General features: G+C 37.5%; 2 protein-coding genes and 1 long non-coding RNA gene across 10 annotated transcripts; 1 reads left to right on the forward strand and 2 right to left on the reverse strand.

The window, feature by feature from the left end:
• Positions 1–9,682: 9,682 nt before the first annotated feature.
• Positions 9,683–12,326, reverse strand: LOC106389132. Of its 4 annotated transcripts, XR_001277969.3 has the most exons (9): positions 12,087–12,326; positions 11,652–11,801; positions 11,495–11,539; positions 11,127–11,393; positions 10,969–11,034; positions 10,713–10,888; positions 10,455–10,612; positions 10,277–10,384; positions 9,683–10,201 (listed from the first exon to the last, which is right to left on the reverse strand). It is a non-coding gene; the product is annotated as an uncharacterized LOC106389132 (long non-coding RNA). The 4 variants fall into 4 exon arrangements; XR_002657797.2 differs by having other exon boundaries at positions 10,969–11,393; positions 11,495–11,533; XR_002657795.2 differs by having other exon boundaries at positions 10,969–11,393.
• A 2,805-nt stretch (positions 12,327–15,131) lies between these two features.
• Positions 15,132–17,219, forward strand: LOC106389134 (GDSL esterase/lipase At3g53100). The gene is made up of 5 exons (XM_013829327.3): positions 15,132–15,716; positions 15,803–15,933; positions 16,017–16,250; positions 16,409–16,664; positions 16,807–17,219. Exons 1-5 carry the CDS (start codon positions 15,476–15,478, stop codon positions 16,998–17,000), a joined length of 1,056 nt encoding a protein of 351 aa, XP_013684781.1. The 5' UTR covers positions 15,132–15,475; the 3' UTR covers positions 17,001–17,219.
• LOC106389133 (E3 ubiquitin-protein ligase UPL7) lies at positions 16,294–22,415 on the reverse strand. Of its 5 annotated transcripts, none has more exons than XM_013829325.3 (15): positions 22,215–22,415; positions 22,001–22,123; positions 21,666–21,906; positions 21,010–21,572; positions 19,902–20,864; positions 19,498–19,820; positions 19,084–19,362; positions 18,728–18,980; positions 18,443–18,613; positions 18,263–18,355; positions 18,088–18,195; positions 17,861–17,977; positions 17,681–17,770; positions 17,499–17,596; positions 16,294–16,672 (listed from the first exon to the last, which is right to left on the reverse strand). In XM_013829325.3, exons 1-14 carry the CDS (start codon positions 22,236–22,238, stop codon positions 17,513–17,515), a joined length of 3,432 nt encoding a protein of 1,143 aa, XP_013684779.1. In that variant the 5' UTR covers positions 22,239–22,415; the 3' UTR covers positions 16,294–16,672; positions 17,499–17,512. The 5 variants fall into 5 exon arrangements, 4 of the variants coding, with proteins under 4 accessions (XP_013684779.1, XP_048610158.1, XP_048610159.1 ...); XM_048754201.1 differs by having other exon boundaries at positions 17,488–17,596; XM_048754202.1 differs by lacking the exon at positions 16,294–16,672 and adding an exon at positions 17,210–17,395.
• Between the last annotated feature and the right edge of the window lie 537 nt (positions 22,416–22,952).

Below are 22,952 nucleotides of genomic sequence, written 5' to 3' on the forward strand. Positions count from 1 at the left end.
AATAACTGATTGATAGACCATAACTTATGAGGTCAAAACTCTCATTCACAGCTTGGGACACACGAAATTTACATACACCTAAGTTAATACGCATCAGGCCATTTGGTGAGCATAGATATCCCCTATCACAATTATTAACGGGTCAAGAGCCAGACATACCCCATCATAAGACATTTAGATGTGTTGTCTATGTACTAATTGCTCCACCACAGAGAGCTAAGATGGGACCTCAAAAGAAGGATGGAGATATATGTTGGATATGATTCTCCCACAATAATAAAGTACCTTGAGCCAACTATGGGTGATTATATTTGAGGCCAGGTACACGGATTATTTTAAGACCAGGAGGAGAAAAATAATAAAGCTGGTAAAAGAATGGTAAAAGAAATAGAAAAGAATCAACCATCAATGTCTTGGCAAGATCCTCGGACTAAAGAATGTGAAATAGACGTCCAAAGATTATACATTTACAAATCTAGCTAATCAAATTCCAGACACATTTTGTTGTGGTCACGAAATCCATGGTTCAAACAGAGTCTCACCAAACTGTCCAGACCGGCCATCTAATAGGTACCAGCGACCGAGGTTCAGTCCAACGCGTATATCTCCACAACCAGAAGGTTTTTCAACATGAAACCAATTTTATTGGATTCTACACTAAATAAGGAGTTCATCCCAATTGGAACCGAGCCAAAATATTTAGGATCAAGAAGTTATAAATTTTACAAGTCTGAGGTTTCCCAGCCCGTCCTTCTGCGAGTACCCGACTTTAGAAGGAGATTCCAGCCTAAGGAAGGAGCTTCCTGAACCAAAGCCCATCATAGGATTCAATAGGGATCCATCATACTTTCAGAAAGTCCAATATCAGGAGAAATGGACACGGAAATCAGAAGTTATGATCCAATCTCCAAAACCGGCCAAACCAGTTCTGCACTTACCTCAATTGGAAGCTAACCGGTTCAATCAGTTTCAAACTAGGCATTGGCGACCAGGAGATCATTTCAAACAATCATGAGGTATTCTAGGTGTCCAGTAGGAGTTCTACATGTTCATACCATGCACCAGCAACCATTGGATCAGGAGGATTCTCATTTACTTCAACTTGCCTTATTTGGAGTCTCAAGCATTTAAACTCCAACAGCTCTTTTTACTTCAGTCTATGCACGACATCAGCACCTTCCAGACCATAAAGAAGATTCCCAGGAAGCTCACTTACCCCCTCAAACCGTCCAGATACAAGGAGAACAACATCTACATTCATTTGGCCAACATTCTCATCATAAAGCCTCCAATGGCTAGTTTTCATGGAGCCATCAATTCTTTTGCTTCCAAGTTTATTATTTCGATTTTATTTCTTTCCTTATGTCATTTTATGACTGTTAGAGAGTCCCAGTAGTCTAGCCTATAAAGCTCAATTAGTTTGTCTTTGTAAATCACCCTTGAACTTTTATGAATGAAAATCAGTTTTTCTAGTTTTGTCAAAACTATTGTCTTAAGTCTTTTGAGTGTGTGAGAAACAACTCTGGAGCAACTTGACTTATCAAGGATCCCTTTCGTAGATCTTTGTGGCGTCCATCATCCCGTCTCCATCCATTAATCGATATTGAGAGTGATACACATCCAGCAAGACCGGTTCCATCTTCATTCATCTTCCATCCATCGATCCTTGTTGAGAGTGATACACATCCAGCAACAAAGATCTCATCTCCATCAATCTATCCGTTTTCTATTTGTTTTTATTCATATTATCATTTTGATTCATATTCATATTTGTTTCTGTTCTCATCATAAAAACTCTAAAACTCATAAAAATCGGTTCTCTTTGTTTTCAGGTTGTAGCCTTGGATCCACCATTCAATCAATTCGTGGGTTACCCCCCCCTGTGCCTACAACATTTTGGTATCAGAGCTCAAGCTCCTGAATCAGGTCCATTCTATCCTTGCATCATTCATCTTGTTTGCATTTGTTTTTCCATTATTAAATCAAAAGCCATAAAAACAGTTTCTGCATTTTTGTGTTCTTGTTGCATTCATAAAACCAGAAAATATAAAAAAAAGGAAGACAAGTTTATTTCCGTGTAGATCATATAGGATTCAAATTTTATTCATTAGCTTGTTTGCATTCATTCCCCCAGCTCCACTTGCCATTTTTAGATTTTATGCATTCATTAAAAAAAAAAAACAAAAATCTGCATACCATATTTGTTTCTTGTTTGAATCTTGCATAAAAATAAGAAGAAAAAGGCATAGCATTTTATTAATTCCGTGCATACCATATTTGTTTTATTAGTTTGTTATTTGCATTCAAAAAAAAAATCATTCAGCTTAGTTTATATCATTTTGGGTTCAAGCATATATATTGTTTTCATTTTCGGTAACTTGCATAAGAAAATTCAAAAAAAAAATATCAGTGTTAGTTTGAATTTCATATTTCTTTCCATAGTGTTTATTATCATTTCATATTGTATTCATTTCGTGCTTGCATTAAAAAAAACATTTAAAAGCATAGTTTACATCATTTTAGTATATTGTTTTAAGAGTTTGCATATTAAGAAAATACAAAAAAAATCAGTGATAGTTTGCTTTTCATATTTTCTTTCCATTTGTGTTTCTTATCATATCATATAGCTTCATTTCGAGTTTACATTCAGAAAAACCAAAAGAAAAAAAAATCATTTTTACATAGTTTATTTCATTTCGGTTCAATAGTTGCATATTTCTCGGTTTACTCTAACTGGAGTTTACACTTGTTTTATTTTAGTTCGACCAGAACTTCCCATACTTTCACTTCCTCTTTTAGATTGGTTGCAGGAAGAAATGGAAGAGGCAGCACAAGGCCAAGCTTTAATAGCCTCTCAAAAACAGCTATTGGATGCTATAAAAGGAGTACAAGATCAGATTGCTCAGCTGGAGAAAAGAAACAAGGCACAAGGCCAACGTACACATAAAGGAAAAAGAAGTTTTGGAAATGCACCTGAGGCTGTCTATGTCGAGCCCAAGCCACCAGATCCTTCAAGGATCAATCAAACTCCAACTTCTAAAACACACAACTCTCATGTTGTTAATTCTCGGTTTGATTACAATTCCTTTACTGATAAAACTGAACTCTTTACATTTTCAGGAGGAAGAAGCTACCTAACATGGGAGGGGAACCTTGATGAATGGTTTTACTACAACAACATTCTGAAAGAAGAGAGGCTATCTTATGCCATTGATCAACTAAGAGGTAATGCCTTTAAATGGTGGGTACAAGAAGAAGATGATAGATGGTTTTACAAGGAGCCAGCTATCAAAACGTGGAGAGATCTTAAGGAAGTCATGAGGAATGAATTTGCACCAGAACTCACAAGTTCTAAAATACAAAAGATATACCCAAGGAGGTATCTAACTCATGGTTCCAAAGAAAAATCAGAACCTGTTATTGTCCAAGTAAAGGCTAAGGTAAGTCCTATACTTGATAAATTTGTTTATAAATCATCTCCCACTTGTATGAGTTACTTGTCTTTGTCCAAGAATGTTAATACAGGTCCTGAGGTCCAACAAAAACCGACCTCCACATCCTTGTTGGAACCAAAAGTTATCAAAAAATTATGTCCAAGGAACAAGGACATTTTAGACCCAAAAGAGGAGGAAACATCTAGCCAAGGTAAGTCTTCTAAAATTCTGAAAGATCAGACTTGTTTTAGATGTCATAAAATAGGACACTTTGCTGTACCTTGTCCAACTAAACAAGTATTGAAAGAAACATCACTAGAAAATAAATCTGAATTGTTTAAAATGAGTGATAGTTTTATTCAGTATGATTTGTTTGTTCCAAATTCATGTATAATGCACTTGTCTTTGTCAAAGGATGATGTAACAGGAACTAAGTAGCATGAATTCAAAGGAGAGGAGCCACCAGGCACCACACCTGTGATGGACCAGAAGATGGTTCAAGACACAATGCAGTCCATGTTGCTTAAAGAAGCAAAACCAGTAAATGAAGTATCATACCAAGGTAAGTGTCTAACACCACCTAGAGATACTAGTACTGACGTGTGTGTTCTTGATGTAGGGAGTAAAAATGAAAGCTATATGCTTACTGAAGTTCCACAGAAGGAACCAGACCATAAGCTCAGTCATGAACCACCTCACAAGTGGAAGCCAAAATCTAAACAATGGATTGTTCAAATTCCAAAACCTATGGTAAGATTAATTTTAGATCAGCATGTTCTTAATATTTCCATGACATATATAATGCACTTGCTTTTTGTCCAGAGTGTTGAGATTATTTCAGGTTGCCAAGAAGAAAGCTTCAAAGAAATCCCACCGGATAATCTTATGTTGCTAGGAGAATCAACTCCAAGGAAGATCAGAAACGTGGCCACCAAAACTTTGAAGGACCATCCACTCCAGAAGAGATGTAATGGCCATAACCATAGCAGAGGTGTGATCCTTTCACATCTTCCCAAAGAAGAGCCACCAGATGCACCATGCATCACCAAACCGAAATTATACCAAAGTAAGGTTCTAAACTCTCAAAAGAGAATGAAACCTGACTTGCTCTATCATGATGCAGGTTATATAGTTTCGAGGTAGAAACCTTGTCAAGAGGGATGGGATGTTGTGGTCACGAAATCCATGGTTCAACCAGAGTCTCACCAAACCGTCCAAACCGGCCATCTAGGAGGTACCAGCGACCGAGGTTCAGTCCAACGCGTATATCTCCACAACCAGAAGGTCTTTCAATATGAAACCAATTTTATTGGATTATAAACTAAAGAATGAGTTCATCCAAATTGGAATCGAGCCAAAATATTCACGGAGCAAGAAGTTATGAATTTTACAAGTCAGAGGTTTCCCAGCCCGTCCATCTGCGAGTACCCGACTTTAGAAGGAGATTCCAGCCCAAGGAAAGAGCGGCCTGAACCAAAGCCCATCATAGGATTAAATAGGGATCCATCCGCCTTTCAGAAAGCCCAATATCAGGAGAAATGGACACGGAAATCAGAAGTTATGATCCAATCTCCAAAACCGGCCAAACCAATTCTTCACTTACCTCAATTGGAAGCTAACCGGTTCAATCAGCTTCAAACCAGGAATTGGCGACCAGTAGATCATTTCAAACAATCAGTAGGTATTTTAGGTGTCCAGGAGGAGTTCTACATGTTCATACCATGCACCAACAACCATTGGATCAGGAGGATTCTCATTTACTTCAACTTGCTTTATTTGGAGTCTCAAGCATTTAAACTCCAACAGCTCTTTTTACTTCAGTCTATGCACGACATCAGCACCTTCCAGACCATAAAGAAGATTCCCAGGAAGCTCACTTACCCCCTCAAACCGTCCAGATACAAGGAGAACACCATCTACATTCATTTGGCCAACATTCTCATCATAAAGCCTCCAACGGCTAGTTTTCATGGAGCCATCAATTTCTTTTCTTTCATGTTTATTATTTCGATTTTGTTTCTTTCCTTATGTCATTTTATGACTGTTAGAGAGTCCCAGTAGTAGATCCTATAAAGCTCAATTAGTTTGTCTTTGTAAATCACCCTTGAACTTTTATGAATGAAAATCAGTTTTTCTAGTTTTGTCAAAACTATTGTCTTAAGTCTTTTGATTGTGTGAGAAACAACTCTGGAGCAACTTGACTTATCAAGGATCCCTTTCATAGATCTTTGTGGCGTCCATCTTCCCATCTCCATCCATTAATCGATCTTGAGAGTGATACACATCCAACAAGACCGGTTCCATCTTCATTCATCTTCCATCCATCGATCCTTGTTGAGAGTGATACACATCCAGCAACAAAGATCTCATCTCCATCAATATATCCCTTTTCAATTTGTTTTTATTCATATTATCATTTTGATTCATATTCATATTTGTTTATGTTCTCATTATAAAAACTCTAAAACTCATAAAAATCGGTTCTCTTTGTTTTCAGGTTGTAGCCTTGGATCCACCATTCAATCAATTCGTGGGTTACCCCCCCCCCCCCCCCCCCCCCCCCCCCCGTGCCTACAACACATTTTCTGACCCGAAAAAGAATGACTAAGTCATATATAAACCAGCTTGTAAAGCACCAACGAATTTGATGTCCAAGAAGAGACACAGTCAAGTTGCTACAGAGTCTAGACAACGTATGAAACGTGGTAGACCAATAGGTTCCAAAAGATAAGAATCCTCGGAAACAAAAGAAAGGTGCAGAGAATGATAATCAAAGTCCAAATCCGAGGTTACTAAGGAAGCCATCTCAAACATGGAGATAAGGCCGGCCGGCTCTAAGGTACAGGTAGCAAACATTGTAGCTTGGGACGCCAAGCTGCAAAGTATTAAAGGTCCTGATAATAATGAATCTCAATCGATTATATCATGTCTGAAACATAATGGAACCAATAAGGAATGTCGACATAAGATGATTTATTTGCATACAAGGTAGCACTTGAATTTATGAATATAAGCGAGGATCATGAACCCACGTCAATATAAGAGTGCGCACTCGTAGAACATATTGGATTGAATAGAAACGTGGGGTTAAATAGTTTAAAGAAGAAAGACGTATTTGGCCATATGATTAAGACGCCTTATGATGTTAAAACCAGTGGATATAAATGGGTCTTGTGAGGAATATAAATCGTGAGATATAAAGCTGATGTTGCACAAGGATTCTCACAAAGACCAGTAATAGATTATGAGGAGACATACTCCCATGTGGTGGATGCAACTACTTTTAGATTTCTCATAAGTCTGGCTATATAAGAGAGAAAATTAGACTTACAGCAAGTTGATGTAGTGACTGCATATTTATATGGTCCACTGGATAATGAAAGTACTAGAGGGTATTGAGCTGAAAATACAACAAGTTCTCGAGAACAATATTGATAATCATCAAAGTATATGATCTGAATATCTTAGGAACCTCTAGATACAATTTTCCAAACAGTTGAATATCTCAAGAAAGAGTTTGAGATGAAAGATCTTGGAAAACAAAGTTTTGTTTTGGATTACAGCTTGAGTACATTAACAATGAAATCCTTGTGCATCAAATAGTATATACAGAAAAGGGTACTCAAGAGATTTAATATGGACCAGTCTCACCCATTATCTAGTACATGGGCGTGAGATCACTTGTTTTGGACACTGATCCATTCAGTCCAAAGGTGGACGATAAAGAAGTCCATTTAGTCCTGAGATGGACGATGCAGAAGTCTTTTTTTTAGACACTGATCTGATTGGTCCATAAGAAGGACGATGAAGAAGCCTTTGATTTTGGTTTATTTTATACTAACCAGCCAAAAGAGGGGTTATTTGGTTTTGTTGATTTGTTTTCAGACAGGTTATGTCCTACACATGGTGGTACACGCATATCACAGCAACATCATCCAAGATTTCGGGTGTGTGTATTTGAGGTCGATGACTCAATATGTTCGATCAGATTGTGGCATGGCTGATGGTAAAGAAGAACCAACTATCATGTTCGAGGACGAAGCATATTCTGCCCAAGATCTTCATCACCCACAGATTGCAGAAAATTGGAGAGATCCAAGGGACCTTCAGTAATGTCCAAATCAGGGGGAGTAATGTGTGTTGTACTCTTTTTCCTTCACCATGGTTTTGTCTCAATTGGGTTTTCCTGGTAAGGTTTTAATGAGGCAACATTAAAGCACATTACAAGCTCTAAATGGTTATGGCATCCAAAGAAGAGTGTTATGAACCAGATTGTGGATGGCTCATACCCAAGAGATTATGATGTGTAATCTTTCCATTTATCTATGACGGTGTAATCTCCTATATAAGGAACCTCTATGTTATGAATAAAGATAGACTTTTCCATTACTGTTATAACACATTACTCTATATTTCACTTTATTATTGAGTAAACCATTGGAGAAAATCCAACTCAATAATAGAGCTACTCTATTTTAGAGTGAAATATATTTTTAGAGTGAAATATAGAGGAAATTTTTGTGTACCATTGGAGATATTAGTTTTTACACAAAAAAAAGTATTGTATCACCTTGTATTTTATTTTTCTTTAGAAAGTCCTTACATTTCTAGTATATTTGTGGGTTAAATATTTGTGGGAAATAAGTTAAATTTAAATATATACATGCAAATATTAGTTTTTTACAAAAAAAGTATTGGCTCTGATCTCATTTTCATTAAGCCGTTGTTTCTTTATGCCATTTGGTGTTTTGGTTGCAAGATGTGTTCCTTTTTGTGCATAAAAAAAAGATTCTCTTATTCTTATATTTAGGATTCCTGTTATTTGTTGGAAAAAAGTTTCTTTCCTGTCAGTAAAAATAGAAACACTTCATTTTGTCCCGTATATTTAAAGTATATATATATTTGGAGACATCATCAAATGTAATCTGGAAAAATCTGTGACGTCTTTACGTTCTTTAAAACTCAGAAGAAATGTAATCTCACAAAACTACATTGGTCGATGGCTGTTTCAAGAGTAGCTTGTTACCTCCATCTCTTCCAACCACTCTCCAGTTTTTGAAAGCATTTTCTTACAAAGCAAGTAATTTATATTTAGAAATTACTGTACTCATGGTTTATGATTTTATTCACGATCACTTGTTTGTTTATTTTGTTACCGTTCGGTACAGCCGTATAGCTGCAATAGGTGGCATGGAAACTTCAATGCCTACCTTTCATCGTGTGTACATAATTCAAAGCCTAATTATAAAGATGCTCTTGCAAGCTTTATAAAGGGTTACCATGACGGGTGCAAGAATTCAGGCAGACAAAGAAGAGTCTCAAGTCGCTAAAGATCATGAATCTGGCAATTCTAAAAAGACTACCTGACCTTTACTTGTTAGCCGCAAAAGTAGGATTCATTAGGTGAATGTGGAGTGTATACTTTGCTAAATCTTGGATACTTTGATTGTGCCACAAGTATTCAGAGAGTTCTATCTACAATAGTCATTTGCCCAAAATGTAGCCTAAAGAACCTTCTGTCTTCTAGAAATTATATGTAATATTTACTAAGTAACTCTTTGTTATGGTTAGAAAACATTTCAGTTTTGTTTTTTGATTTCCTGTACACGTTTTCTCTTAATGCTTTTTTCAGCTCTTCTTTATTATCTTAGAACTTTATCATCTCCATAACCCTGGCAGACAACCTGGCGTGGCAAACATTAAAAGTGATTTAATACCTTTTTTTGTCACAAATATATAGGTCCTCTAACGCAAATAGATGGATATAACAGAAGTTCAACACCCTAGTAAGTAGATGTACATGTTATAATTCTTATAAAATGTGTATCTGCATGTGCGTTGTGTGAAAGCACCCATTGATGTGAAAGCTCGCATGATATTGGATTCTCTGGTTAGTATAAAATAGTTTGATGTTTCTAGTTAATAAACATGAGCAATCAGAAAGAATCAGATCAAAAAACTGGCGAACTTGAAGATGGATTTCTTCATCTCCTCCTCCCCTCTAGAAGAATCATTCATCAATTTATATCATATGATTCCCATATTTGGACAACACAACAAACACATTCTCAAAATATTATTAGCCAAAAAGTATTTTTTTTTTGGTTGTTGGTTCCAAACCCGAACATTCGAACTTTAGGGAAGGTGGTTGGTTTATCCGTCAAGCACACTGAAACAGAGGGTCGAATCAATGACCAGTTGAGAAGATGCACAATGCAAACTTGTAAAACATGTTCTTAGCTTTCAGATGGATATTTAAACATCTAACTGGTTGAAACAATTGTTGAATGTATTACAACAGAGCACTGACATGGCGCAGAAGCCATGACTTTGCTGCCCAAGGTGATTCCCAAATACAGAAAAATACTGTGCCTAGAAACGCACCTGATAAAAAGAAAGTGAAGCAGAGTCGTTAAACAAATATTCTACAGCTGTAACTTCAGGGATTCAGCCAGAGCAAGGCCATCAAAACACTGAGGCAGACAGGCTTGTCCCTGAAATGGTTGGAAAGAGGTATCTCATCGTACAATAAACTTGGCACCAACATACTGGAGCTCTCCCTCAGGATCAGCTTAGTCGTGTCTGTGACCTCCACGAAAGCTGTCTGGTCCGTGAGTCTTCTGGAAATCGATAATGCTGTTTAATTGATTATCATTAGCCTCTGCTACACGGTTCTCAGCATTCTTAGACTCTTCCATAAGCTTTTGAAAGAATGAACTTATGTATTCAGACATCTCATGGGTTTGCTCCATCGTTGTGTGGAACTTCTGCTTATTAGGAAAAACAATCCATTAATAGCTTTTGTAAATCTCTAAGAAAATGTTATAGATCAGTGCACTGACCTGTCTCAGTTCCCTTGCAAAGAGAACCATTTCTCCCTGGTGGGACGTAAGAGCATTGTGAAGTTCATCAAATAACGATGATGTTGTCTCATCTCCTGATGCAAGAAACTGAAATCCACAAGACAGTTACTATTGGAACACATCAAAAGAAAAGGAAAGAAGTTGACAAAGGGGTTACATCAATGGAAGATGCACTTGCAGTTGTTAACGCTGAAACTTCTTCAAGAAAAGCATTTGAGTTTGCCTTGTGCAAGCTTAATACATTCTGCACTGCCTCCAAGTGAGAACTGTATAAATCCCTTGTGCTCGAACCTTCTTTTTCATTTCAAGAATAGCCTGAACAAACAAAATTTGAAAATAGTATTTACTCAGACCAATTTACAGAAACATTCACTCATTAATTGTTAGGAAACTAAAGAACAAAAGAGTTTGATACCTTGTTATGCGCCTCTAACCGAGATTGGGACAGTTTGTTAACACCATAAATCTGTGCATTTTGCTGGGACAGACACGAAGCAACCATACTGAACATGTTGGAGATTTGTTCAGAAAGTTCTGCTTGATAATTGTCTACAACTTTTCTGTTATCCGCACTGAGCTTATTCTCTCTTCCTACGCATCACCAAATCGATCATATATAAACAAATCATATGATATTGCTTAAAGACGTCCAAAATAGTAAAAACAAATACCAATTTTTTGGTGTAACGAAGCATTTTCTTTAGTAGCTTTCTCCAAGTTAGATTGTAAAACAAAAGCTTGTTGAACCAGCACATTTTTTGGCAAAATGCATAAGCATGTTAGAGACAACGTTTCAAGCATTTGGTTAGAGTAATGATTTAGAAAGTACCAGATTTTTTCTGCTCTGAAATGATGAAATATTTCTCCTTCATGGCATATTGAGATTTCTTCAATTCCTCATTTGTGGAAGCAAGCATTTTGCTGGTTTGGTTCAGGTTTTTCTAGATAGCACATTAAAAGTTTCAGAGCAGTATTGATCTAGCATTAAAGTCCAACAAAAGGTATGAACCAATGCCTCGGTGCTATCAAGCCTGCAGGTCAGATCAGAGCACTCCCGCACTTGACCAGTGTATTTGTCATGCAACTCCTCAAGTTTCTGGTCATAGAAATGTATAAATAATCGACTTCAAATGCCATTTCTGACACTAACGTAAATAACAACTGTGTTTTTGATCTATTAAGTAAGGAGACACCAACCTTTTGATAATTCTCTATCTGACCACCCATCTGTTCAATCTGTGCCTACCCAAAGAAGCAGAAAGGAGGTGATAAGTTTACCATGTCTGTTTATGCAAATGAACATTGTATTCCTTCAACCTAAGAGAAATCACAACTGTGCTCAGAAAGTCAATACCTTTCTTTCACTCTCCTCTTGGTAGTATCTCTCAGAAACGACAAACTTGAAGGTTGGATTGCTTTCTCGGAACATCAAAACCATTTAACTCATAAATCGAGCCTTCTTGCAAGATATGTCGGAAGGAGTTAAAACGGTAAACAGTGTTGCCTGTGAGAGGAGTAGATGAAACAAATTACAACAAATATCTAATCGATTAATCGGTTCTAACAGCATAAAGTAAATATCGAGTTATTTTGCATCATCTTACATCATAAACCTTGAATAAAATCAATAAACGAACACAAAACCATCTAAACTAAAACTTTCTAAATCAATAAAACGAAACCAGAATCATCTAAACTCAAGCTTTCCAAAAAAATAGATTGATGATTGAAGAGAAGATGAATTTTAAGAGATACGAAGAGAAGTTGAGTTCAAGGAGAGGGACCTTACACATATTTATACTGAAACCACACCGGCTCTCAGATCCAAACAACGCTTTGAAGACACATCGTGGAGGCATTAATCAATGAGATTAATCACGAAGCAATTAATCAGACTGTTTCAGTCGGGAGAAGAACCGCAAACATCACGGACTCGCTGCCACACGTAGAGCAGAGACGAACTATGTTTCTTCGATCGAGCAGATTTAGGTTAGAAGGCGAACCCCATCTATCCGGGCCAGAAAAATGGACCAAATTCCCGGCCCATCGCGCAATAAACGACCAAAGCCCAACAAAAAGGAGAATAAATGAAACGCAGTGGTTTGTGCGGATGGGACACGTGTCAGCTCCCGGTCGCGCGACTTATCTACGTGGCGCGCCCAAAAAAAAGAAAATTGTACTTTATAATAATAGATAAGATTTAGGAAAATAATTAGTGAATTCTTGAACAATCATGGTTTCTGTCGTGATAAGATGAAAATTCTGAAAATGAATTCTCCACAGATGTTACCAATCCCAGTCACATACTCCTATATGGTTGTGATGTCTTTGTTCAAACTAATCACAAGTTTGTCAAAAACAATAAGAAGCTCCCTTATTGAATCACTAATATTTACTATTACACTACATGTCGAATTGAACACATGCCACACAAAGTGTTTATTAGCCAATTATTATTTGTGATGTTAAGGAATTTGACTGAACCTTGAATTTTGTTTTAACCAAACCGATTTGAATTAACAAAAAATGGAACCAACCCAATTTTTTGTTTGATTGAACTTTCAACCAATTTTGTCAAAATCAGAATGTTTTTTTTTGTCAAACATTTTACATAGTAGAACCTAAAGAAAATTATGAGGTACATGTATCAAACAGACCACTGTCAAGCTCAGAGCCAGCCCTTGGGCCAAGCCAATGAAGCCCATGCTTCCGGCCGACAGTTTTAAGAAGAAATTCCGGCCACATATTTGCAAAATTCTGCTTTAGTCTAGTTGTTTAAGACGCAGTAAATAGACTTAATATGTCCAGTAAGTCTTTTGATGTCATCTAGATGAGTTTGAATTTCACTATTTTATGCTGATGTATCCAGACTGGTCGTGTTTCATTCTGGCTAGTGTGTTGTATAACTCTGACTATCTTCAAAGAAGATTACCTTCTTGTAGTTGAGACGGTTGAGTTGAACTATTGCTTCCAGGGCCAGAGCTTCTGCTTCTAAAACTGAAAGCTGGACCTGAATTAATAGTTTGTGCTCGTAGTCATGTAAAACCCACACTATTCCTGCTTCTTGTTTATCATCCAACCAAGATGCATCTGTGTAACGGTAGACTATATATTCTGGAATATGATCAGATGCATAAGCAAGTTGAGTTTGGGAAGAACAGACTATTTGGACTGGATCATTAGAGTCAAGTGAGGCTTTAGCTTCCAACCAAAGTTCATGATCCATAAAAGCTTTATAGATAATCTATGGTATAGACCATTTCTTTGCATTATATTATATTAGATCATTCCGAGCTTTCCGTATTCTCTGGACAATGAATGGGAATGTAGGAATAGGATGATCTTTATATCTGGACATTAAAAACTGAAAGGTAATCCATTAGAGAGTTAGAGGTAGCTTGTTGACCTGAAGGGATTTCAATTCCTGCTAGCTCCCAGATCTCTTTGGATACACTGCATTGAAAGAGTAGATGAATAGTTGTCTCTTTGGATTCTCCACAGAGATTACAATCTGGTAGGACTTTCAACTTCCTTTTTTTGCAGAGTTGCTGCTGTAGGAAGTATATCCTGAAGAACTCTCCACCAAAAGTGTTGAATCTTTGGAGGTGTTGACAGTGCCCAGATCTTGTTACATAGTTTCTGATGCTTGCTATTGTTGTCAGGGTTTGGGGTGATAGGTTTGACTTGTTGATGATATCCAGATGTGACAAAGTACTCTACATCTTTTGTGAAGATCCAAACTGGTTTATCTGGTGTAGAGAATAAGCTTGGCCTCCCTCTCTAGATTTGGGCTAGTTGTGAGCTTCTAACTTAAAACCAATTGGTGATAAGTAGATTTGTCATATCCCTTTGTATATTACTTATGTCTCAGTTAAACTCCCTATGTGGAAGCTTATATTCTCATACTCTTCCTCGAAATGATAGTTCTTATTACCATCAATCTCGATAACATCCTAGTCTAGGATTCAATTCGGTTAGACTGCCGGAGCATTCGGGCCAGATCGGTTTAAAATCGATCGGGCCTCTTTCAATGAGCCGGATCGATTTCAGTTCAGTTGGGTAAGGTGTGTTCGGGCTATGATATCATGTTAGATTTGAGCATGAGCTTTCAACTTAAAACCATTGGTAATAAGTGAATTGATGGCAACCCTTTATATATTACTCATGTTCCAGTTAAACTCCCGATGTGAAAGCTTATTTTCTCACACTCTTTTAACTAGGGGTATATCCTCGGAATGAACATGACGTTGAAGTTACTTCTCATCCCATATATTTTGATGCGGTAGAAGCGGGTCTGCGACATGTTACTGATGGTTCAGTGAGGTTATACATGTTCTGACTGGTTTTTAGAAGAAACATTTTTTTTTCTAAATTACACAAGAATAAGCCCCATAATTCGTGTTTTATAGGCCACGAATATAGCCAAAATTAACACAATTAGGGCCTTCTGCCAAGTAGAAAAAATAACTCTAATAGAATATACAAGAAATAAGAAAATAGCGATGATTGCTTAAGCACAGTATAAGGAAAAAAGAACCATCATTGCTTAACCACAATCTTTAAAAGGATACCAGAAAAAATAGATAAACACAATCTTTGAGATGCGCAAAGTGGATGCCACATTACTAGAGACATTATCATAACCACAACAAAAAAAGTTGGTGGAGGTCACACTTTGTTTATAATGCTATTTTTTGCCAATATTCAACTTTGTTTTCATCATCTCTTGTCAAGAACATCTATGTATGCCTCCAACGGTTCAAACAAGAAACAACTTGTACTAATCAAGAACTGAGCAATCAAATAATGAAAATATTATATGATCTATCAATACCCTTCTGCTTATAAATATTACTACCCTTCAAAGTTCAAACCGACCAATTGATCAGTATGAGATTCAGATTGAACAGAGCAAAAACTTCCTTGCATTTCCCATAGTATTGTTACCCATGGTCCAAGATCAATGACCGACCAAAGAGACTGGCATCATACAGTTTCCACCTACTCTATTGCACTAACAAATACTTTTTCTTTATCTTAAAATGGGAATGATTATCTTTGTATGACATTCATCATGTACTCAATTCCATTTTTCTTCTCCACTAATAATCATTAGCTATCTCCCCTTCTCTCTCGGCTCTCTGTTGCATTAGACAAGAAAGACAAGAAGGAAAAGTAATGCAAGAGATGAGAGTTTCAGGGTTTTGGGTTCTTTTATTGGTTTCTTGTTTAATCTGCAAATCCAAAGGAGCCATTGTTCCTGCACTCATCATGTTCGGTGACTCCATTGTTGACGTTGGCAACAACAATAACTTACTCAGCATTGTCAAGTCAAACTTCCCTCCTTATGGCAGAGACTTCACCAATCGAACACCCACAGGAAGATTCTGCAACGGTAAACTCGCTGTAGATTTCTCAGGTACACTTTATATTCACAAACCACATCACTCTCTGATACACTCTCTCCCTAACTCTCACTGGATTTATCTTCCTACTTGTGCGTAGCTGAGTACCTTGGCTTCCCTTCATACCCACCTGCATACCTAAGCAGAGAAGCAAGAAACGAGGATTTCTTGATTGGTGCCAACTTTGCATCAGCGTCTTCAGGATACTATGATGCCACATCTGTTCCATTTGTAAGGGAGACAACGCACTAAAAACTTTAACACACACACATACCCATGAAATGATCCATAAGGCTTTGCTCTTCCATTTGCAGGGCGCGATCCCCTTACCACGACAGTTGAGCTATTACAGGACGTATCAAAACAGAGTGAGGAGCATGATCGGAAGGGAGAGAGCACGCACTATGTTCTCTAAATCTATCCATATTTTGAGTGCGGGATCTAGCGACTTTCTTCAGAACTATTACGTCAATCCGCTGCTCAACATCCTAAATACACCTGATCAGTTCTCTGATATTCTCATGCGATCTTACTCAGAGTTCATCCAGGTACTTCTAAGTTTACTAACGAACTTCAAAACTTAGAACCTAATATTCCAAACAAGGCAACCATATGAACTTGCAAATTTACAAGAAACAAACAACTCGTTTCAGTTATTTACTATTTCTGCGTGTGTCAACAAAAACTATACTGTCGCTTGTAACAGAATCTGTATGAACTAGGAGCAAGGAGAATTGGAGTGATATCGTTACCGCCAATGGGTTGCCTGCCTGCAGCTATCACTCTTTTCGGTGCAGGAAACAAGAGTTGTGTCGAGAGGCTCAACAATGATGCTGTCATGTTCAACACCAAACTTGAAGCCACAACACAGGCATTGATGAAACGACACTCAGGCCTCAAGCTTGTCGCCTTTAACGCCTACCAACCTCTCATGGACATCATCACCAACCCATATGACAATGGTATGCCTCTGTATACACAGGAAGAATACTTATTAAACTTATAGCCATGATACCAGAATAAATTCTCAGATAATTAATCTAATTAGCAACTAACAAGATACCATCAACATTTTTAATTTATCTAAACTGCATCTAATTACAGGATTCTTTGAAACAAAAAGGGCATGCTGTGGAACAGGAACAATAGAGACATCGTTCCTTTGTAATTCTCTTTCCTTAGGAACGTGTTCAAATGCCACAGGATATGTGTTTTGGGATGGATTTCATCCCACAGAGGCTGTGTACGAGCTCTTGGCTGGTCAACTATTGAGTCAAGGGATTTCTCTAATCTCTTAAATTAAATTCCATCTCGATGAATTCAAACTGTACACCTACAAATAGTTACCCTTGTCTCTCTCTCTTTCTAGGGATATGTGTGTGACGAAGTATCCGACTCTCATAAACTAAAATAAGAGAGAGCGTGTGTGAGTGTGTGAATGTTGAAACTACCAATTTGTTTTATGTGATGCGTCAATAGATACAAGCTTTGTTAAATATGATCAAAATCTTCACTGATTTATGTTCTTGATTTATCTCTGGAGCATTTCTAATGTTGATAACAGTAATAATTTTGGCAAAGCTACAAATATGTCAAGTTTACTGATAGGTGAACATCATAAAACATTCACGTCTGATTAAACAAATCTGCGTGGTTAATTATCATATACCAACTACCAAGAAGTACCAAGTTCCTGATATCACAAGACAAACCAAACAAACTATTTGCATCAGCCCTAGCGGTATACCTCACACGCCATGTATATTAAAGGTCTAGCTGCTATACCGGATAAGTACCTGGTCAGAGGTCTCTAGGAGAGTTCAAATCCTGCATTTGATGTAATCGCGTACAATAGTTTCTCCCTCATAGTGCTTGCTCGTTTATACGTTGGAAGCTGAAACAATCAACAAAGAAAGAATAAACAAACAGGTACATGAGTGTTGGCATAAGTAGACAAACATGACGATTAAAACTCCACCTTAAGAGTATTGTAGCACGTAGAAGCAGATGGAAGCCTTTCTACATCTTGTCCTCCAATGGCAGCCCAAAGAGAAGTGTCACAAGAAACCTTCAGACGCAAAAGAACAAATGTAAAGAATAAACTACCAAACAGATAATTTCACATGAAATTGTAAGAAGCTAAAGTTCAAAAACAAACTTTGTGGATGATGAAGGTTGGCTGCAAGTATTTGAAACCAAGGAGTGGTGCTCGAGAACAACTAGTCACAAACTTTAGGAGCATGCAGCGTTCACTCGGTTCAAAACCTTTCATAACCTGCGGCAGGATACCCGGAGAGATATTAAACAAGCAGCTCAAAACCTCTGCGTACGCCATAATTTAGGCAGAAGAAGAAGAGATCAGGGCTTCTGAGTCCGAATCATTACCTCCCAAAAGATTTTGATTGTTCGACTGCTATCAGAGTAACCACCAGTGTATTTTGTATTCCTTCTTAAGTCATCAACATCGATATCATGGTTTCCTCCAGAGAGTAACTGCACATAGTCATTTACGTAAGAAAATAGCCCTGTGCAAGAGAACGATTACAGTAAAACCGCATACCTGATTAAATTCATGGGTGTTAAACAGTTTCAACCAAGCAGGAGATATAAGGTCGGTTAACCCTCTGTAAAATGCATTTGAAAAGGGCACAATCTGCATTCAAGGCACAGGACAACATGATTACCACATCATTCAGTAATTTTATTGATTGACCTTAAATTAAACGGAAAAAGACGAGACCTGGCGGTTGAGTTTATAGTCGGCCATTGCATGAATATATTGCATTTTGTTCTCAATCGTTACTGAGATATCCTTCCCACCGGGTTTGAGCTCAATTATGCTCATTTTCCCACAAAACTCTTCAGTGACTGTGAAATCCAGACAGAGTTCCTGTAAATCACCCTCATATTGCTGCATACAACAAACAAGAGTCTTAGTCTCAGAAACCCTCTTTTGTTATACTTAACTCAAGATTGAATTTCGTCCTATGAGGTGACAGATTTATCACCTGCGAGTGGTTTTTACCTTGATATACATAAGGTTCCTGTAGAGCTCCGGATCAAGCCCTGACAGTTCATCAATAAAGCTATAACGCCCCAATAGCTTCTGGATGAAAACGTGTGAAAAGGAGTAATCCAGAAGTATTCCTTCATATAGAGCTTTTCCAACAATTCTTCCAAGAAACTCAATCATCTGAATCCCGTTCTCAAGGTACCGAGCAGATGGGCTAGGAACAAGCAACCTATCTGAAGTAGTAGTTTGCGAGAATAACCCATACCTTGTGAAAGAGAATAGAATGTACATGCCAATAAAAACAAAAGTTAACCCATTGGAAAAGTAACAAAATAGATTAGAATAAAGTAACGCACAGAAGAGCTTACTCAGTAGCAAAAGCTGCTTTGGTTATGTCCGTCAAAAATTCTTTTGAAAGGCCACCATAGTCTAGGCCAGCCTCAGGAAGGCCAGACTCGTTCACAAACGAGACATGAATGGAGGATTTTAGCCTGCTACCGATGGAATTCAGTTGTCGAAATCCATCCTCGACCACATGACCTCGACGAACAACTATCTCTATTGATCTTGCGCCAGGCGCATCCACTTCACCAGCCATTTTCCTTGAAGCTTTATCCATGCTTATAAACTCTCTAAACACATGAACCCTGCATGGATAGCAACACATTTAAATAAACATCATTCATAAGATAATAAAAACTGAGACAGGTAACAGTTAGTTATAAGTCATTGTAGCACAAAAAGGACATAAATAGGCTATAAAGCGAACCAATGTGAAATACCTTTCTTCAAATGGAAAGACATGCGGAGTAATTGTTATAACAGAACCCATGCTTGGAGACGTAAAAACATCATTGGTTGGTAAAACCTCATGAGTTCTTGCAGCAAATGCAATTGGAGGTCTACTAGTTCTACCAGGTGAGAGCCACAGGGCAGAAGGACAAAAAGGGTGCCTGCAATCTCTTTCATACAATAGATGCAAACATCTGATAGCAGAATCCATAAGTTGTCTATTCTCAGGACCTGTGCCACGCAACAATCCATTGTACACGAGAGTGTTAAGCACTGACGCAATTCTCCGTTGTTTCTCTAGCGTAAAGGGGATCTATATCATGCCAATACAAACCTCAAGTAAATATCAGACTAATAACAAATAAGCTCCAGGAGACCATATTGTGTATTTTACCTGCTTTTCATAGAACTGTATGTCATCAAGAACCACGAGTAAATGCGCATAGCTTGCACAAAATAGATGAAGCAGACATGACACATCTTTGGATATACCTACAGGACCACTCCTAAGAGTTTGCACGTCCCACCCATCATCAGTTGACTCATTAGCCTGGCTTGATCCTGGCTGATCAACGGTACTCTCCACATGTTCCCGCGGCCCCGGTGATTTACCAGAGAACTTGTTAAGCACATTCACCCACTTGTTGACTCCGTCATTCTTAAGGTGCTTCAGTTTCTTCTCAGAAGCACTTCTTGTATTCCATGAAGCTTTAGCAGGTTTATGAGATGATTCGTCAGCAGTGCAACCATCTTCAGGGAGTAGGACACTCTCTAGAGAGCTCCACAAAGAGACAACGTATCCAGGACAGAAGGATAACATATTAAGGACAGGCAAAGGTCCTACAACAGGATTCAGCACGCAGAAGATTCTCAACATACATGAATAGAATCGTGCAATGTCAAACAATTCTAGGGTTTCTGATCCTTTTTTACTCCTCGTTGATGCATCTTTATCTGCTGTAACACGAGTTTCTTTCCCAGAAGCTGCCAACAGTTTTGCGAGATGCCACTGTTGACATACTGGTCGAAGCAATTCAACAAACGAAATCTTTACAGAACTTTTTCCTTTCTCCGTATCATCCGGTGTGGCCTCAAAGTCAAGATGAATATCCCGAGTTCCAACCTTTTCAACTTGAGACAAGAGATTCTCGGCGAGGGTCACAATAACATGAACATACAAGACATAAAACATCTCTGGATTAGATTCTTGTGTGTCCATAAAATCGTTTTCACTAACTGTTGCCAGGGATATGATGTTCCCCATAGCCCATCCAACAGAAGGAATCTCCGTTGTACAGCTTTGCTTCTCTGAATGCTCTATTTCTGATATTCTGGTCAACAGTTTGTCCCTCAAAATCTGTTGTCACCTGCCACACTTTAATAAGTTCTTCGATTGTTTGGTAAAAAAAGCAATGGCTCTTCTGAAAAGGCAACAGAGCTTAAAACAACTAAAACCTTTCTCTAACATGTTTTGCTATAACAAAATTTGATATGAGACTTACCAATATAGTATGAAAGCTTGGCATTAGTATGCTTTTGTGCTTCAGTGCACGTATGAGAGCGCTTGGAAGGCAGCAAACTAGTCGAGGAACTGTAAGTATTAGAGAAACATATCCTTCAACAGCCAAATTTGTGTCTGGTTGATTGTCATCAACAAAAGTAGGTTGTCTCGCATGGAATGGTCGTAGAGCCAAAGTTACTGCACTCGTAGTAATCAATAGTCTCTCATCTGAATTTTTGGTTAATGACTTGATATATTTTCTAACTGCTCTGTAATATCCACTTTTAGAGCTCCCTAAAAACTGAACGATCATTTTCCCAGCTGTTTCTGCATCTTCAAAGTTTTGTTTTGAGATAATCTTCCAGCTTTTGGGATCGGTTAAAACAATAAGGATGCGTAGTAAAAGGGCACTGACACCAAGAACATCTTTTATCCTCTCCTGTGAGTAACTACACTCCGTGAGAAGGAAAGAGCAGAGAGACACCAGTCTTCGTGTTTGACAGGCCCATGTTTTACTCTCTTCAAATGTACCAACTGCTAGTGAGCAAAAATGATACCCTTGATCTGCAAAAGCAATAACAACATCTATCTAAGATCTATATCAATCCTAATTTCCAAGACCAACAATCCAAAAGCCAAGGAAGAAAACAATCATACCATTAGAGTTGATGCTTTCCAGTAGAATCTTAAAGCAAGTGTGCATGCACTGTACATCTCGTGGCTCTATCTTTTGATGTTGGACACACAGAGATCTGATAAAGAAGAGGAAAGGTCTCAACACTCTACTTGACACCCAACTCTTAGTCAGTGTATCAGAATTGCAACTCAGCGAACTCTCCCACTCTTCCTGGATCACAAAAGCTGCCTTCTTTCTCACAATGTAAGACCTCCAAACTCTCTACGAAACATTTATAAGAAGATGAAAAGTTTATTATGCCTTTTGTTCAATTAAACACACAAAGAACATCCAAAAGATTCCAACTTGAGAGAACCTGAATGAAAATAGCAGCAGCATTAGCACGTCTCGCGTAACTGCGAAGCTCCCTTGCTTGTGAGACTTTAGCAAGCAAAGCATCCCTTGACATCTCCTCACTGCTGGCGCCTCTGAGGGAGACCTGACGAGAACAAAACACAGATCCATCATCATGCCACCAATTCGGAAGCGAATTGTAAATAGAGAAGATGATCGGAAGAAGGAGGAGGTACCTTGTGTTTACGATTAAGGTCCATTGGAGGCTAAAATTTGATTCTCCGATCTTCTTCGTCTTCGTTCGTATTGACGTTTTAAGGATCGAAGCGACTTCCGTATCAATCTTCGAGCCACTTCTTTTATGACGTCAGCTTACAGACAAAAAAAACGATATTAGGCCAAATGACTAAAACAAAAACAATAATTAACCAAAATTTTGCATTGTCTTCTCTTTTCTCTTCCTATCTCTCTTTACCTTTTTTGCTACAACCTTTTCCGGGCTAAACCCAAGTGTTTTTCCAAAAATTTAATAAAGATGCCTTTATATATGATTTTATTTGACTATGAACACATTTATATTCATACTGCACTGAAAAATAAAACAATTTATGACTCTGAAACTATTTAAAACTAAATTTTATTGTTTTAATATCTAAAATATATTAAATTTCAAAAATATATAACAAAAGAAATAAAAGAAAATATCCCAAAACACTCTAAAATGTTTTCTTCACAAAAAACACGTAAGGAAGAGAATGACTAAAAGATATTTTATTAAAGAGGTAAAAGACACTTATATCTCTATTTTATAAATTTAATAAATGTTAAATAAAAATATTTTTTATTTAAAAAAAACTATTCAATTCGAAATTTTTTTGATTTTTTTCAATTTAAAAAAATATATATTTTGAAATCCAAAAATTCTTTTTAAAACCATTTTTAAAATTGTTATTATAAATTTTAAATCTTAATTA

This window comes from Brassica napus, chromosome C4 (genome assembly GCF_020379485.1).
Source record: "Brassica napus cultivar Da-Ae chromosome C4, Da-Ae, whole genome shotgun sequence".
Classification (NCBI taxonomy): domain Eukaryota; kingdom Viridiplantae; phylum Streptophyta; class Magnoliopsida; order Brassicales; family Brassicaceae; genus Brassica; species Brassica napus.

Coding starts and splice junctions, on each gene's coding strand:
- LOC106389134 (XM_013829327.3), top strand. CDS start 15,476: ATGCAAGAGATGAGAGTTTCAGGGTTTTGGGTTCTTTTATTGGTTTCT. Junction 15,717..15,802: donor ACTCGCTGTAGATTTCTCAG/GTACACTTTATA, acceptor ACTTGTGCGTAG/CTGAGTACCTTGGCTTCCCT. Junction 15,934..16,016: donor ATGCCACATCTGTTCCATTT/GTAAGGGAGACA, acceptor TTCCATTTGCAG/GGCGCGATCCCCTTACCACG.
- LOC106389133 (XM_013829325.3), bottom strand. CDS start 22,238: ATGGACCTTAATCGTAAACACAAG. Junction 21,573..21,665: donor GGAAAGCATCAACTCTAATG/GTATGATTGTTT, acceptor TTGCTTTTGCAG/ATCAAGGGTATCATTTTTGC. Junction 20,865..21,009: donor CAAGCTTTCATACTATATTG/GTAAGTCTCATA, acceptor AGGTGACAACAG/ATTTTGAGGGACAAACTGTT.